General features: G+C 38.6%; 1 protein-coding gene across 4 annotated transcripts in view; it reads right to left on the bottom strand.

Annotated features, from left to right (window-relative positions):
- Positions 1 to 15,291, bottom strand: part of Elapor2 (endosome-lysosome associated apoptosis and autophagy regulator family member 2) — a 176,666-nt gene that overhangs the window by 41,938 nt on the left and 119,437 nt on the right. For all 4 annotated transcript variants that reach the window (XM_028862111.2, XM_028862102.2, XM_028862110.2 and 1 more), the window contains 5 exons: positions 14,829 to 14,981; positions 13,949 to 14,037; positions 8,500 to 8,680; positions 7,710 to 7,838; positions 627 to 717 (listed from right to left, as the gene is read on the bottom strand). In XM_028862111.2, coding sequence (XP_028717944.1) covers positions 627 to 717; positions 7,710 to 7,838; positions 8,500 to 8,680; positions 13,949 to 14,037; positions 14,829 to 14,981 — 643 coding nt within the window. The remainder of the gene's footprint in view (positions 1 to 626; positions 718 to 7,709; positions 7,839 to 8,499; positions 8,681 to 13,948; positions 14,038 to 14,828; positions 14,982 to 15,291) is intronic.

Genomic DNA, 15,291 nt, shown 5'->3' with positions numbered 1-15,291 from the left:
TCTGTATGTTCATACCCTTGCTCAAAGCCATCATGATATGCTTGACTCTCCTGCTTTTAAAGGAAGGAAGAGACTCACACTGGAAAATCTCAATATGTGGGACTAAAGCAAAGACATAAATAAATGTGTAACATACTAACTCACAGATAGAGTTGAGAAAAATAATAGACAATTAAATGACACAATAGCAAATGTTGTGGATTTATCACTTTTACTCATTTTAAAATGGTTGTCTTAAGTTATGGTATGTTGGTTGTCCCTGGGCAAAGGACATGTCTCATGTGACTTCTTGTGCACAGACCTATCACCTCTCAGTGTTGGCACTTGTTAGCACTCCTACAAATGAATGACTTTGACTAAGTCTTCTCTGTTGAGGATCAACGAATTATGTTTATTACAGGTTTGTTTGTAATGCTGTTAAAACATTTCAGCTTTATCTAAGGAACATACATGACTGGCATTTATAAATTATTAGTGACCAGTTCTATAGATTCCTAAATATCATATATCATTCTCTGACACACTATTGTTTATTTGATAACAAAAATACTCCATATAACCAGTCCTATTCTGCTATTTCTATAGAGGAAGTGAAGATTCCCGTAGAAAGGACATGTGTCCCTTACTTAAATCCTGGGATGTGCAAGGTTAAGATGAGGTAGTCATTGTCAGAGCCTCCAGCTCCACTCTGGATGTGATCTCCAGCTACCTCCCAACCTGAAAATGATAAAAGACATTTTATTAGTAAAATTTCATTAATTAATAACAAAAATGTTAAAATAAGGCAAAAACATACTAAGCTCAAAGTTAGAAATATTCCAGAAAATCCCACATTTTTAAATATCAATTGTAGACTGGATGCAAAAGTTCACTTCTAGATACCCACAAAGACATTCTGACTGTACTACTTTGTATACAAGTTATTCAATGTGAGACAAGGTGACAGTTTTCTCAGTGAACTTTCCAAACTGGAACAGGTGGCATTTATCTACTCTAACACACTAAAATGGACACTTTGTGTGGGAATAGACCCTTCCCACTCTGCTGACACCCAATGGAAAACCAAAACTTCAAATTCCTAAAGATTTAGGGTCAGGAGTTCTTTTCAGTTTACTGTATTTTGTTTCACAATTTAACTTTTACTAAATGTCAGTAAGTATGGCATACATGGAATAGTAGCTGGGCCTCCCTCCTGAGGAGTAGGAGATGTGAGGTACACACATGCTAACAAGTGCCAACATGGAGGGTGACAGGTCTGTGCACAAGAAGTCTCATGAGCCATGTCCTCTGCACAGGAACAACCAACATAACATAAGCAAGGCAACTACTTTAAAATGAGTAAAAGTGGGGCTGGAGAGATGGCTCGGAGGTTAAGAGCACTGACTGCTCTTCCAGAGGTTCTGAGTTCAATTCCCAGCAACCACATGGTGGCTCACAACCATCTGTAATGAGATCTGGTGCTCTCTTCTGGTGTGCAGACATACATACAAACAGAACACTATATACATAAGAAATAAATAAATCTTAAAAAAAAAAAAAAGCCGGGTGGTGGTGGTACACGCCTTTAATCCCAGCACTCAGGAGGCAGAGCCAGATGGATCTTTGTGAGTTCAAGGCCAGCCTGGTCTACAGAGCGAGATCCAGGAAAGGTGCAAAGCTACACAGAAAAACCCTGTCTCGAAAAACCAAAAAAAAAAAAAAAAATAGTAAAAGTGATAAATTCACATATAGCATGAAGCAAGCTTATTATCTAACGGCAATACTTAGCACTGATACCTCTCCAAATGTTATCTACTACTTCAAGAGATGAAGTACAGGCATTCATACCAGTTAGCTTGGCAGCCTGGCAATTTTCAAATACAATAATTTAAAGTAAATTAGCATGTTGAATACACACTACTAAAACATAATAAAATAATGTGTATTCATCTATTAAAGAAATGTTGATAATTCTGCTGCCTAATGGTTCTCATGATTGAAAACAAAGAAAGGCAGTTATCAACTTTTAATTCTAAGAGCTGAGTAACCATGAAACCCTGTGGCCCAGTGAGAAGAGAGTGTGGGTAATAATAGGAGAAATTTAGGTTTAGACAATAACTCTGTGACAATGGTAAGGAGGACCAAGGTGCCCCATGCAGAGCAAGCAAATGCCAAGAGAGGAAAGACTGTGGTTATGTTTCTAAGAACACCTCTTCAAACCTATGAATACCATGAAGAAGTACAGAATGTGAGAGAAGGCCAAGGAAGCGGCGGCAGCAAGTGGATTGTGTGCAGGGGTTACTATGCTTCAAGTAGAAACAAATGCCTCGTGTGTTTCAATATTGCCCAGTGCAGAGTCCATCAACTCCCCTCATTTTTGGTCTATCCTGACCAAGATATATAGGTTTGTTTTTTTTTTTTACTTACCATTATAGCTTTGATTTTTTATAGTCATATCACAAACATTTCTCCAATACAAATCATTTTACATCTAATTTTATCTAAGCATATCCCCATTGTTCAAAAACTTGCTTTCTCCTGCTTTTCACTCATATAGGAAACATTAAAATTAACATCTCTGCATGCAACTTCCTTCTTCATATCACATGGTCTTACTGGTATAGATCCCAAGAAATAGCATTACTGAGTCAGAAGAAAACAAAAATTAAAAATTCTGGAAATGTATTTTCAAATTTTTTCAGCATACTGTTTAAGTATAATGATGACACACATAATATTTTATTCAATTGAGCTACCTTATGTTGGTAAACATTATTCCGTTGCTGGAAAGTGAGATTATTTCCATTTGTGTTTTTATACATGATGCCCAATGAATCCATTCACCAACAATCAAATTGTCTCCAACTTTTAATTTCTCACAGGCACAAATCCAACATGAAAAAATTTGCTCTTCATCCCTAATATGCAGCTTTGTTAAATTCAGACTTCAGGAATATGAAACCTCTCCAACCACTTATCCAACTCAGTCTGAACATACGCGCTGTAACTCTGCAGCTAGGAGGGTAACACCCTCCTCAGCCAAGCTGCCCCATGACATTCCACCTGACCCTGTTGTGTGCTGTTCATTACAAGAATAGCACAGAGACTCCAGATCACAAAGTTACACACTGTTTTTTATCTTTGTATTTTTCTTTTTCTTTACAGCTTATGAGTAAATTGGTAGTAAGTGAGTAAAGTATTGGCTTGAGAGTCTTCTATAGAAGTTATTGATATCTGTTCTAGTGAGTGAGCACACACATGTACAAGTCCTTCTGTGGATTCACTCAAAACTCTTGTTTTCCCAGTCTTATTTTCCTAATTGATCTTAAATTTCTGACTTGAAATGCAATCATAGGACACATCTAAGGAATATCAACTCTTATAGAAAGGTAACTACTATAGTGTTTCCTATTCTCTCAGGGGATAAATTCCTAAAGGTGGTATTATTGAGCAATAAGGAATATTTTGTATTTAATATACATCAGGTCATGGTCTTTCATATAGCTGGAGTTTTTCTCTCTGGGTCCCGCCAAGCCCAGGCAGTCCTATTGCCCACTTAAAAAATAAACACACAGGCACTTATATTATTTAAACTGCTCAGCCATTAGCTCAGGCCTACCATTGTCTAGCTCTTACCCTTATACCCAGCCCATTTCTGTTAATCTATATGTTGCCACGTGTTCCGTGGCTTTACCTGTTGCCTTTTTTTTTTTTTTTTTTTTTTTTTTGGTTTTTGGTTTTTTGAGACAGGCTGCCTCTATATGATGCTTCCTGGATGGCAGGCTGGCGTCTCCTCCTCTCCACCTTCCTGTTCTCTAAACAAGCCACATAAAGATGGATATTATGCAGAGAATCTGGATTGTATTGTCTTTGATATTTTTAACTGCAGAGAGATATTTGATTGTAAAGGCAGATGAGTTAAACCAATATATATATATATATTAAAGGATATATGGATATGTTGACTTGGAAAGGAGGCTCTGCTTTTGTTTCTACAGAAAGCCAGAGGCTATGGACTTCTTCCAGATTAAGATACATCAGGTTTGACCAGCCAAGACACCCTGAAAGGTCTCTGATGACACCATGGCCCAGATGATCCAACATCCAGAACCATTTCAAGGCCACTGGCTCAGACGATACACCTTCATGGACTGCTCCATAATCTTAAAACTTTCTTTGTGTCCCCATAAGATACAACACTCCCCTCCAGCAAGAAATAGTAAGAGAAGCTACACCCAAATTCCCAAATATACCAAGCTGGCTTTGGAGATGGAATTGGCTCACTCCTTCTCTAAACCCAAGCATATTTCTAAAAACAAAAACAAACAAACAAACAAAAAAAAAACAGTTGAGAGATTCTTGTGTCCCATATCAGAGGAGCCCTCTGGTATGGGACAGAGAAAAACCAATATTTTTATTTAAAGCAGGTTGATTATAAATGCAATCTCTTTCTAAAGAAGAAAAGGAGATAGTTTAGATATGATAGGATGAAAGGATAGATTAATGAACCTACTTTTAAAAGAACAACTTGTTTAAAACGTTTTACATTGCTATGGATTTTAGTTTATTGATACAAATTTAAAGTTAATTTTGTTATACTGTATGTGTATTTTTATTCTTGTTTAAGGTATTATGTTTATACAGTTCATTTAAATTGTAATAGAACAACTAGTCTTCTATGATAGTCAAACTTATAATCATGTTAAGTTTTCTAGGTATACATAGACATAATTCAATTAGGTAGGTAATCTTCAAATACTTCAAAAACTTACAGAATATGGCATTTAAAATGTTTTAAAAATTTAGACTTTCTGGACAGTGAGACATGTCTGCTCTTGGCAGCACTGGATTTGCTTCAGAGAGGAGGATGGGCATCAAAGACACTCTCTATGGAGTTTATCTTCTTGGCAAAAATAGCCATTTGGGCAAGAAACTGTTGCCCTGGACTGCTTGATTGACTGGACATGCAGGACCCATGGGAAGGTGACCACTAAACTTTGCTTGACAAAATGGCCCTTCGGGTTCCTACCTCACAGAGGAAACTGTCAGACATTCTACAGGACACAGAGAAAAGTGACTGAGAGACTCTAAGCCTGTGAGCTAAAGACAGATGCCCCAAATTTACAAAAGAACTTTGGATGACTGTCCAGGCTGCCAGCTTTCTCTCTCTACTGTTACAAGACTCTCAAAAGTTGCTTGTGTACTTCTCCCATTTCTCAGGTAATATTATATCCTTCTGAGGTCTTTGATGTAGTTGAAGACTAGATACAATTTTCCTTAGTTATGATAAAAGATAAGTTAGATATGAAACCTTAGACTCACAAATATAGGATAGATAAGATATCTTCTTTAATTTTGCCAAATACAAATAGACTAGATATTATAAATAAACTAAACAGTGTAACTATAATTCTTGCTTGATAATTGTTTTGTTATCTGTAATTTTACTATGTGAAAGTTAAAACCTTCCTTTTTGGAAAAAAAAGAAAAGGGGAAGTGCTGTGGGATGTTCTGTATGTTAAATGTGTTGCTCTGATTGGTTTATAAATAAAACACTGATTGGCCAGTAGCCAGGAAGGAAGTATAGGCGGGACAAGGAGAGAGGAGAATTCTGGGAAGTGGAAGGCTGAGGCAGAGAGACACTGCCAGCTGTCATCATGACAAGCAACATGTAAAGATACCAGTAAGCCACAAGCCATGTGGCAACTTATAGATTAATAGAAATGGGTTGTTTTAATATATAAAATAGTTAGCAAGAAGCCTGCCATGGCCATACAGTTTATAAGCAATATAAGTCTCTCTGTGTTTACTTGGTTGGGTCTGAGCAGCTGCGGGACTGGAGGGTGAGGGAGATTCGACCTGACTGTGGGCCAGGCAGGACTAGAAAAATTCTAGCTACACTTTTACTCATCTATTAGCTCAAAATTATTAAATATTCTATTTTTTCTGTTGATCTCTGTACTCATGTGAACATCTCATCTCCTATGTCCCAATTCGGTTCTGGTGAGCTATTAATTCAAAACATGCAATTTTAAAATTGTGTACGTAGACCTAGGTACAATGATCAAATATAATATGGAGAAAGTAAGATGATAAAAATGACAGTGAGGTGATAAAGTTAAAGGATGGATTTCATTATTAAGTCTTGTTGTTTAGAATACCTGCTGCTAGTGTCAGATTTCAAAATAAATACAACCAACAAGTATTGTTGAAAGAACTCTGCCACATTTGTAAGTTTTCAGTGAGTGGGATTCAACCGCCTCTTATTAAAACAATCATAGGCTTCATAGGAAACAGGAATTTGAAATCTTTAACTTTTTACCAGGGCACAGAGCTGAACCAGATTAAAGTAAACAATGACTGCTGTGGAATATTCCTTTACACTATGTGAATATATGTCACTGTCATTGGTTTAATAAAGAAGACAACTGGCCAATAGCCGAACAGAATAGGGTTAGGCAGGAGAGCAGACTAGGAGAATGCTGGGAGGAAGAAGGGTAGAGAGAGGAGTCGGCAGCCAAATGCGGAGGGAGCAGGAGATGAATGTGCCATGCTAATAAAAGTACTACCATGTGGTAGAGCATAAATAAGGAAAATGGGATAATTTAAGTTGTAAGCACTAGTTAGTAATAAGACTGAGCTATCAGCCAAGGATGTGTAAATAATATAAGCCTCAGTGCGTTTATTTGGAGCTTGTGGTCCCCATGAAAACTCTGCCTCCATACTACTCTTTAAGGCAGTAGAAGATGTAGATGTTGTTACCTTCCTTGCTACATCTCTTCTGGTATTTGTGACTTTAAATGTGAGCTTCAATATCCACTTCAAAAGTGACTACATAAAATGCAAGATTTATATAGCAGCCTGTCCACCTTCCAACCCCCATGCACACATCTATCCTCAGGGGATAAACTCTGAGACCCCACAGTGAACACAGCAAGCCCTACTATTTAATACCTTTTCTATCTTAGCACTTACCACATGCTGCCATTCAATTCCTGCCATTTGAAGTGTGAGAGCAATCACGACAGGGAAGGCAGGGACGTGATTTTTCCTTTTTCACAGTTTAATGGCTAAAAGCTTTCCCTTACCATAGATTTTTAGCAAGTTCAGCAAACACTGTCTGTTCTTTCTTTACTAAGTTAAGAACTTTTTCATTTTCAGCTGGAAGGGTGGGAGGGAGGGAGGGCAGGATGAGGGAGTGAGCCAGTGACGGTGGGCTTGATAGATTCTGTTTGGCATGTTACTTAGGGTTTGAGAGTATTATTAGGAGTCATTTGAACAGATATTATGAACCATGAGCACTGAGTCTAAACACCAAGACACTACTAAGTCACTGATGGACAGGAAGCAGATGAAATCAGACAAAGGGATAATGCACATCACAGCTGGAAAGAAAAAAAATGGAATGAGGTTTCATTAGGTACTTAGAACAGTTTGCTATTTAAAACTTGGTTTCTGGAATTTTCTACTTGATATTTATGTACTGTTATTGGCTATACAAAGCTGGGACTAAAGAAAGTGAAGCCATGGGAAGGAGAGAAGTGCTGTAGTTTTACTACTTTAGGAAGGCCATCTGACTGGTTGCTTGGTTTTTATGTAAGGGCTAGGATGTATACATAGCCAAGTAAGACAAACTTCCTCACAAATGCACCTGGTATTTTTAAAAAGCTAAGTCTGAACACAAATGGTGTTTTTGCCACCACAACAGCTAAGGCAGAGTCCAAACTCACCGTTCATTCCATCACACTTGGAATTCCCAACATTGAAGCAGGAAGTCTTCATGTTGGCAGGAAGGACATTCCACCATTTATACTCAAACCCAAGCGCTGGCTCTGTTCCTGCTGGACACGGCTTGCATTCTGCAGAAGATGGGTGAGTAACCATCACATTAGACCACATCTGGACAGGTCTCTCTGTGCCCAGCGCCTCTAAACCACAATTAGCAGAGAAATGTGAGGGAAGGATGTTATACCACCAATTCCCTTGGGAACATCTTCATACATGATCTGGAAAATGTTTCTAGACAGAGTACCAAGGCATGTGTATGTATTGGTTGTTTTGAAAAGTACCAACACATGTGTATATATTTGGTGGTTTTGAAGAGTACCAATGCATGTGTATATATTTGGTGGGTTTTTTTACATAGTGCTTCATTGTATGTTTACACACACACACACACACACACACACACACACACACACACACACACGCAAATGAATGATCATCCTTATTATCGACAGTTAGCTAATAAAATAGGGTCATTTTCAAAGAATAATTAAATATACTATTTTTAAAGGAGACTGTCTCACATACACAAAATGCCAGTAGGACGATTTCTCACTAGATGGTAAGTAAATCACGATCTCACAGTCCCATTATTAGTATTTCTCAACTCTTCTTCCTCCCAATGAAATAAAAAATGTGTCTTCTAAAGACTGATCCAAAAAATCAATTGAAAACAAGATCAGAGGTCTATTAATATTATTTTTCTAAAAGCGCAGTTCATGATAAACACTCTACCCTTTGTTCCGTCTGAAAATGTCCCCAGAGGGCAGGGATGGCAAGAAGAAGATCGGTTGTTATAGAACCCTGGGTTGCAGGGGGGACAATCCTTCTTCTCTCCAGAAGGGGGCAGCCTGATAGCATCCATGAGGTCCTCCCTGCAGATTTTCGGCTCTATCCACTTGTACATTATCTGTGTCTGGGGGAAAAAAAAAAGAGTTTTTAAAATTAAAACTAAAAGCAAATCATGCAACATCCTTACAACAAAGATGCTAACTGACAAACTAAAAAACACAATCAGTGGGAGAACAGAGGAGGGATTGAGAGAATCCAAAACAGTGACAATGGGAGAGAAAAAGGACACTTTCATTAAGACAGTAACGAGAAAGAAAAAATTCGGTAGGAAAATAATCTCTGTGTGTGTGTGTGTGTGTGTGTGTGTGTGTGTGTGTGTGTGTGTGTGTGTGTGCACATATGAACATATTAAGATCTAAGGTCAACATCTGATGTTGTTCTTAATCGCTGTCCACCTTTGCTGCGTGCACCCACATGCCATCGCATATATGTGGAGGTCATAACAGAACTTGCAGGAATCGACTCTTTGCTTCCACATTGCAGGTCTGGAGGACTGACCTCGAGTCAGCAAGCTTAGGGGTAAGTGCCTTTACCCGATGAGCCCTCTCTCTAAGTCTAACCCCCACCCAGGTTATTTTTTGAGAGCGAGCCTCTCACTGAACCTGAAGTTGTAGACTGAGCTAGGCTGGCTGGCCAGCCATCCCCAGGTGCCCTCCTGTTTCTTCCTCCATCTCTGAGATTACAAGAGTGGACTCCTGCACTCGGCTTTTTTTTTTTAATGTGAGTTCTGGACAACCAAACTTGGGTTCTCATGTTTGTGTGGCAAGCACTTTACCAAGTGAGCCATCTCCTTAGTCCCCAGTTTTTAACCTAAGTCATAAATATCCTTACAATACAGACAGCATGCTCCTTATCATGAGAGTCCCTCTTTAAAATGTTAACCACTACTAAATGGTCACCCTGAACACACACATAAGAGTAACATTTTACCAACGGAGCATGTCATGTCCAGAAATACATATGTCTACACATATACATGTATGCATGTAACAACAAACAATGAAAAGAGGCCACAAATTCGAAAGAGAGCAAGGAGGGGTATTTGGGAGGATTTGGAGAGAAGAAAGGGAAGAGAGGAATGATGCAATAATTAATTTATAATCTCAAAAATAAAAGGCAAGTGTAAACAACTGCTGTCCTTGTATCCATTTACTTCCCTGGGTAGCCAACAGCTTCAATACATTGACTTTGTCTCACTTATTTGTACTTTTGGTTGGGAGCCGCGCCTTCAAGGGCAGAGCCATCATCTCCCCAACCCTTCTTGCTTATCTGTGACCATCACTACTGCTCTCTCTTTCCTCCAGCCACAGCCTTTCCTACCACACTTTACACACAGTAATCATCAAAGAAAATGTCACTTTTCAAAAAGAATAGAGCAAACTTCATGTGCACTCACAATAATTCATAAACACCGGCAGTTTCTGAGCCTTTTTCAGTAACAAAAGCTGTAGCTAAACTATTGTCTCCAGAAGTTTCTAATCCTTTTCCATGTGCTTTGAGCTTCAAGACAAATGCACCCTCTGCTCCTGATGCATGTCGTCAGTTAAACGCCTTTGTTATCCTCGTCCACACAAAACAACACAAAAAGTAGTGGTAACAGCTATGCCTCAAAAAACTGCCCACACCTGGTTACTCTCACTTTGAAACCAGAATACCGAATGGGTTAGCTGTTCTAAAGCAAAAGTGGAATATGAACACTGAGGGATAGAAGGAGGTATTCTAGCACAAATAGAACAGTAAATCAACACCATAACTAAATAGAATATTTTAGAAGAGACAATAACTGTTCCTTTCATCCAATAAACTTTTGAAAGTATTGTTTGTCCTTTACAATGTCAGTAGTAGGAAGTCTATTGAACTAGAGAAGGGAACCACGGGCAGCACTCCACCACAGTTTCTAGTCGGTGAGGACCAAGCACAGTGAGCCTTGACAACACTCAAGTGCTCTCCTCAAACATGCTAATGGAAGATGCATTATCTTGTATGAAGAAGGATGCTAAGAAAAATGCTTTAAGCATAGATGCCTCAAGAGAATGATAAATAGTATTATTTTCTCTTTATAGCTCCCTTTTCCACATTCATTTTATGGCTCATGTCATGATATGCTTTAATGTGCTACTTTATCCCTCTGCCTCTGTTACCATCTGTAAAACAGTGGTTGCTCCAGCTAAGTCTTCCTAAGTAGCTAAAAAAAAAAAATTACTATATCCATAAAAGGCTCTCAACTCCCTTCAAAAAAGGTAGCAGAAAATTCAGAGAATATAAACAAAGAATCATTATAGTAGAGACACTGACTTTAAGTTTCCAGTTTAACAAGTATAAAAAGCAAATTTAAAATCCTAATAAATTCATTGATTTCCTGACTCATTAATAAAAATGTATGACTGCTACATTTAGGGGAAATTTTGGTTACTACACAAGAACAGAGATGTCGTGCAACATTGAAGAATCTTCCCAACCTCTTCAGGACAAGCGTTTTATTCTCCCCAAATTTGTGAACAAGGAACACTCCAAATTAGAGGGGTGTGTGTGTGTGTATGTGTGTGTGTGTGTGTGTGTGTGTGTTATGTGGTGTGTGTGTTATGTGGTGTGTGTGTGTGTATGTGTGGTATGTGCTGTATGTGTATGTCTGTGTGTAAGAATGTGGTGTATGTATATGTGTTGTGTGTTTATATGTGGTGTTTGGTGTGTGTGTGTGTGTGGTGTGTGTAATATGATGTATGTGTGGTGTGGTATGTGTGTATGTAGTGTGGTGTGTGTGTGGTGTGTGTGTATACGTGTGTGTGTGGGAGTGTTTGGTTTATATGTGGTGTGCTGTGTATGGTGTTTGCTGTATATGTGGTGTGGTGATGTGTATATGTGGTGTGATGTGTGTAGTATGGTATATGTGTGGTGTGTCTGTGTGTATAGTGTGTTGTATGTGTGGTATGTGGTGTGGTGTGGTGTGTGTGTGTGTGTGTGTGTGTGTGTGTGTGTACACGTACGCGCGCGCAGGCCAAACAACAACCTTGGGCATCATTCTTCTGGCTCTATCTAATCTACCTTTTTTTTTTTTTTTTTTTTTTTTTTGGAGACTAGATCTCTCACTGACCTGGATCTCAACAATTAGGCTAGGCTGCTGGCTGGCCATCCAGTGCTGGGGATCTGTCTCTGTGTCCCATTGTAAACACAGGCCACCAGACCAGGCTTCTCACATGGGTGTTGGGGACTGAACTCACCCACTCCACTAACTAAGCTCTCTCCCCAGCCCCAGATTAGATCCATTAAACAACCTACCCAAGAGATGCACACAGCACCATTAAAGAAGGATTAGTCTGATGAGAATGAAAACAATAAAATATGCAAGTAGATTTGGGAAGCCAAATAACCACTTGCTTCCAAAGTAGCCAAAGAAGATTTTTAAAAAATAAAAAATATGTTTTAATCCTTAAACATTTTAACATGGAGAAATCAAATCACAAGTCCTCCATGATTCAAGTTTCATTACAAACCTTCCTACCACACAAGACAAACTGCTTCTCTTTCTACAGCGACATATGCTCCCAAGTGCAGCTGATGGGAAAAGATACTAATTAATATTAATGATCCTTAGAACCAGATGGCTCATAGCACAGGTGAGACACCAACAATCAACTCATTCTTTGGAAAGTGAGATGCAAACATGAGATGTTTTTATGAAACCCAAACCTCTCAGCAGAGAAGTTTTAATATAAAGAGTTACGATGTCCTTATGAATCTGTGTAAAGCTTTAAAAGTGGATCTTGGGGAGTCCAAGGTCAGCCTGGTCTACACAGAGTTCTAGGCCAGTCAAAGCTACATAGGGAGACTTGGTCAAAAAAGAAGAAGAAAAAGGAGGAGGAGGAGGAAGAGGAGGAAACAAACAATACTCTGAATTTATAAAACATGGGTACATTAATTTCTTCTATATGAAGAACATGTTCAAAGATTCCCTGACATATAAAAAAAACAGTTCACATATATGTATATATACGTCATGCTTGTAAGTGTGTGTATATGTGTATGTTCTAAACAATATTTAAATATGCATGACCTTAATTCTATTAGGCCAGGTCAACCTGATACTGTCAAACTGGTCACTGGCATTATATTCATCAATATAATAGAGCACTCAGTAATGTAATAAATACAATTTTAATATATTTTCATGTTGTTCATTACTAAATCTCATTCATTTATGCAGTAGTACTGAATTCATTATCATTACATAGAATAAACTAAATTTTACTTTTATTAGTAAGTAAGGCAAGTTTAGCTAAGGAAAGGTATTATACCCAATACTTCTCATTCTCTTTTAGTGGCCTCCTTGTGCATTTTCTAAACAGAGCTAGCCTCACACGGCATTATTGCAGGGCCATGTGGTCAACCTTGCTCTGCAACCCCCTCATCAGCTAATGCTGTTAGTTTGCATTAGCATTGATATTAAAAATAATAGTTATATTTCTTATTAAAACTTTCCACTAATCACTTCAAATTAGTTATGTATTTACTCTAAATCACTCAATGCAATATTCTTTCAAAGTATTTAAAGGCATAAAGGAAGTTTCATATTCACATAAACATGAAAAGTACCAATTAGTATCCACAGATGCAAAATTAGGAAAGGAAAATATTTGTTGATATCTCAAAAAAACCAAATGCCCTGTTTCAGGATGCAAGCATATCTGAAGGACATTTCACAGAGGCCATGTCACCCTCAGGTTCTCACTGACACGGGCTAGTACAGCTGATTTTTTAATCCAAAGAATGACAGGTCAACTGCAAAGTTCATCTGTGCATTTTCCTCCAGCTAAATGTTGTTCATATGGTAATCATTTTGTGGTTTGTAAATGCAATTACAAGTAGTCTGGCATAATTGAATTAGCATATGGCTGCATAGTTCCTCTGATAAGCATTCTGAGTTCTTTGCAGTGCAATAGAAGCTACATAGCACACTTTTCAAGCAATGCTCTTCTTGATCTTCTAACCTCTGCAAGAATATAGTCTTTTTAAAAAGATGGTAATAATGTGTGGAGCACTCACCACATGCTAGGCCCTGGGCTGGAAATCTCTTTTGAATATCTTATGTCTTCCCATAGAAACTTTATGAAGTAGGTAGCAGTATCAATGTTCTTTTAAAGACTAACAAAGTGGAAGCTTAAGAGCAATCTTGTCTGCAGAACTAGCTGGGAGGTCAAAGCAAAGGCAAGTTGCAACACCTAAACTCTTAGATTTCTTCTGTACTATCTGCACACACGGGTAACAGACAACCAGAGTGTACTTATACCGGGAAAAGAGTTTGATAAACATGGGATGAGTTAAACATGGCTGATACCTTTCCTTCTTCATCACATGGGGTATGGATCTGGAAATAGTCTTTGGTAGTGCAGGGTGGGCGATCCACACACTCACTGGCTCCTTCCTCTGCAACACACACACAGAGAAATCACTTCAGAAATGGACCAATTCCTTTGTGACCTTAAGAAAAAATGAACATCAAAACACAAATGGAAGCTAACATGTAAAAAAAAAAAATCACTGTACAGAGTAGCTTAGGAAGAACTATCCAAGCCTTAAGCAAATAAATATTTGGGGTTTTTTTGTTGTTATTGTTTGCTTGTTTGTTTTAGTTTGGTTTTTCTCTGTGTAGTTTTGGTGCCTGTCCTGGATCTCGCTCTGTAGACCAGACTGGCCTCGAACTCACAGAGATCCATTTGTCTCTGCCTCCTAGTGCTGGGTATTAAAGGCATGTGCCACTATCACCTAGCTATATGTTTGTGTTTTTATTTTCCCCAGAGGGAGGATAAATATTTCTATGATACATCTGCATCATGGCAGCTGTTTTCAGACGATATTAGATTTTTTTTCCTGTATTATCATTGAACACTGGAAATCTGGAACAAATTAAAAACTTCCAAGTACATCTCTACAGTCTCTATGGTAACAAATACATGAAAGTAAACAGTTGGCTAGACTGATGCAAACACATCTGGACCGATTATCTCTGGAGTGTGGAATAAAGGAAAATCATAGACAAAGGGAGAGTCATTCAGAGAAGGGCACTAGTGTGTCATGTTGTCCCTATCCAACATGAATTCATTTCATCTCATCGGCCTGTGGTCTGCCATTGCTACCCCACTTATTCTGTCGTGTGAAGTACACTTGACCAACATTAGCATGGAAAGAGAAGAATAAAAATTGTCACTTAGCCTTACCTGAAAATTGGGAGTCCTCCTTACACCTTATGCATTCTTTTGCACCCTTCTCAGAATAGGTGTTTCTGGGGCACATTTGGCAGTTAAATGAGCCTGGTTTGTCGCTGAAAGTGCCTGGCTTACATGGGAAGCACTCTGAGGTGTACGCCACCCCTGTGTGGGAAGGAAAAACAGGGCTTGGGAGAGAGCACCCAGTCCAGTGAACACATCGGCATCTATTTGCTGCTTCTGCACAGAAGACAGAGATGCTAACAGTAATATGAGCCTAGGTTCTTTATTTACCTAGAACAAAGACAAATACAGTGTACAAGCAAGCAGGAAAGACCCTAGAAATGGCTGTGTATTGGTTTGCACTCCCAGCGTTGTCCAGCAGGTGTCCCAGTGACTAATGAGGTAACGTCCCTCTGTGCCTACTCACAGGATGCAGCAAAACATCCCAACCTTTACTAAAGGGGAGTTGCTG

This window comes from Peromyscus leucopus, chromosome 3 (genome assembly GCF_004664715.2).
Source record: "Peromyscus leucopus breed LL Stock chromosome 3, UCI_PerLeu_2.1, whole genome shotgun sequence".
NCBI classification, from domain to species: domain Eukaryota; kingdom Metazoa; phylum Chordata; class Mammalia; order Rodentia; family Cricetidae; genus Peromyscus; species Peromyscus leucopus.
This window is presented reverse-complemented; position numbering and strand designations above follow the sequence as displayed.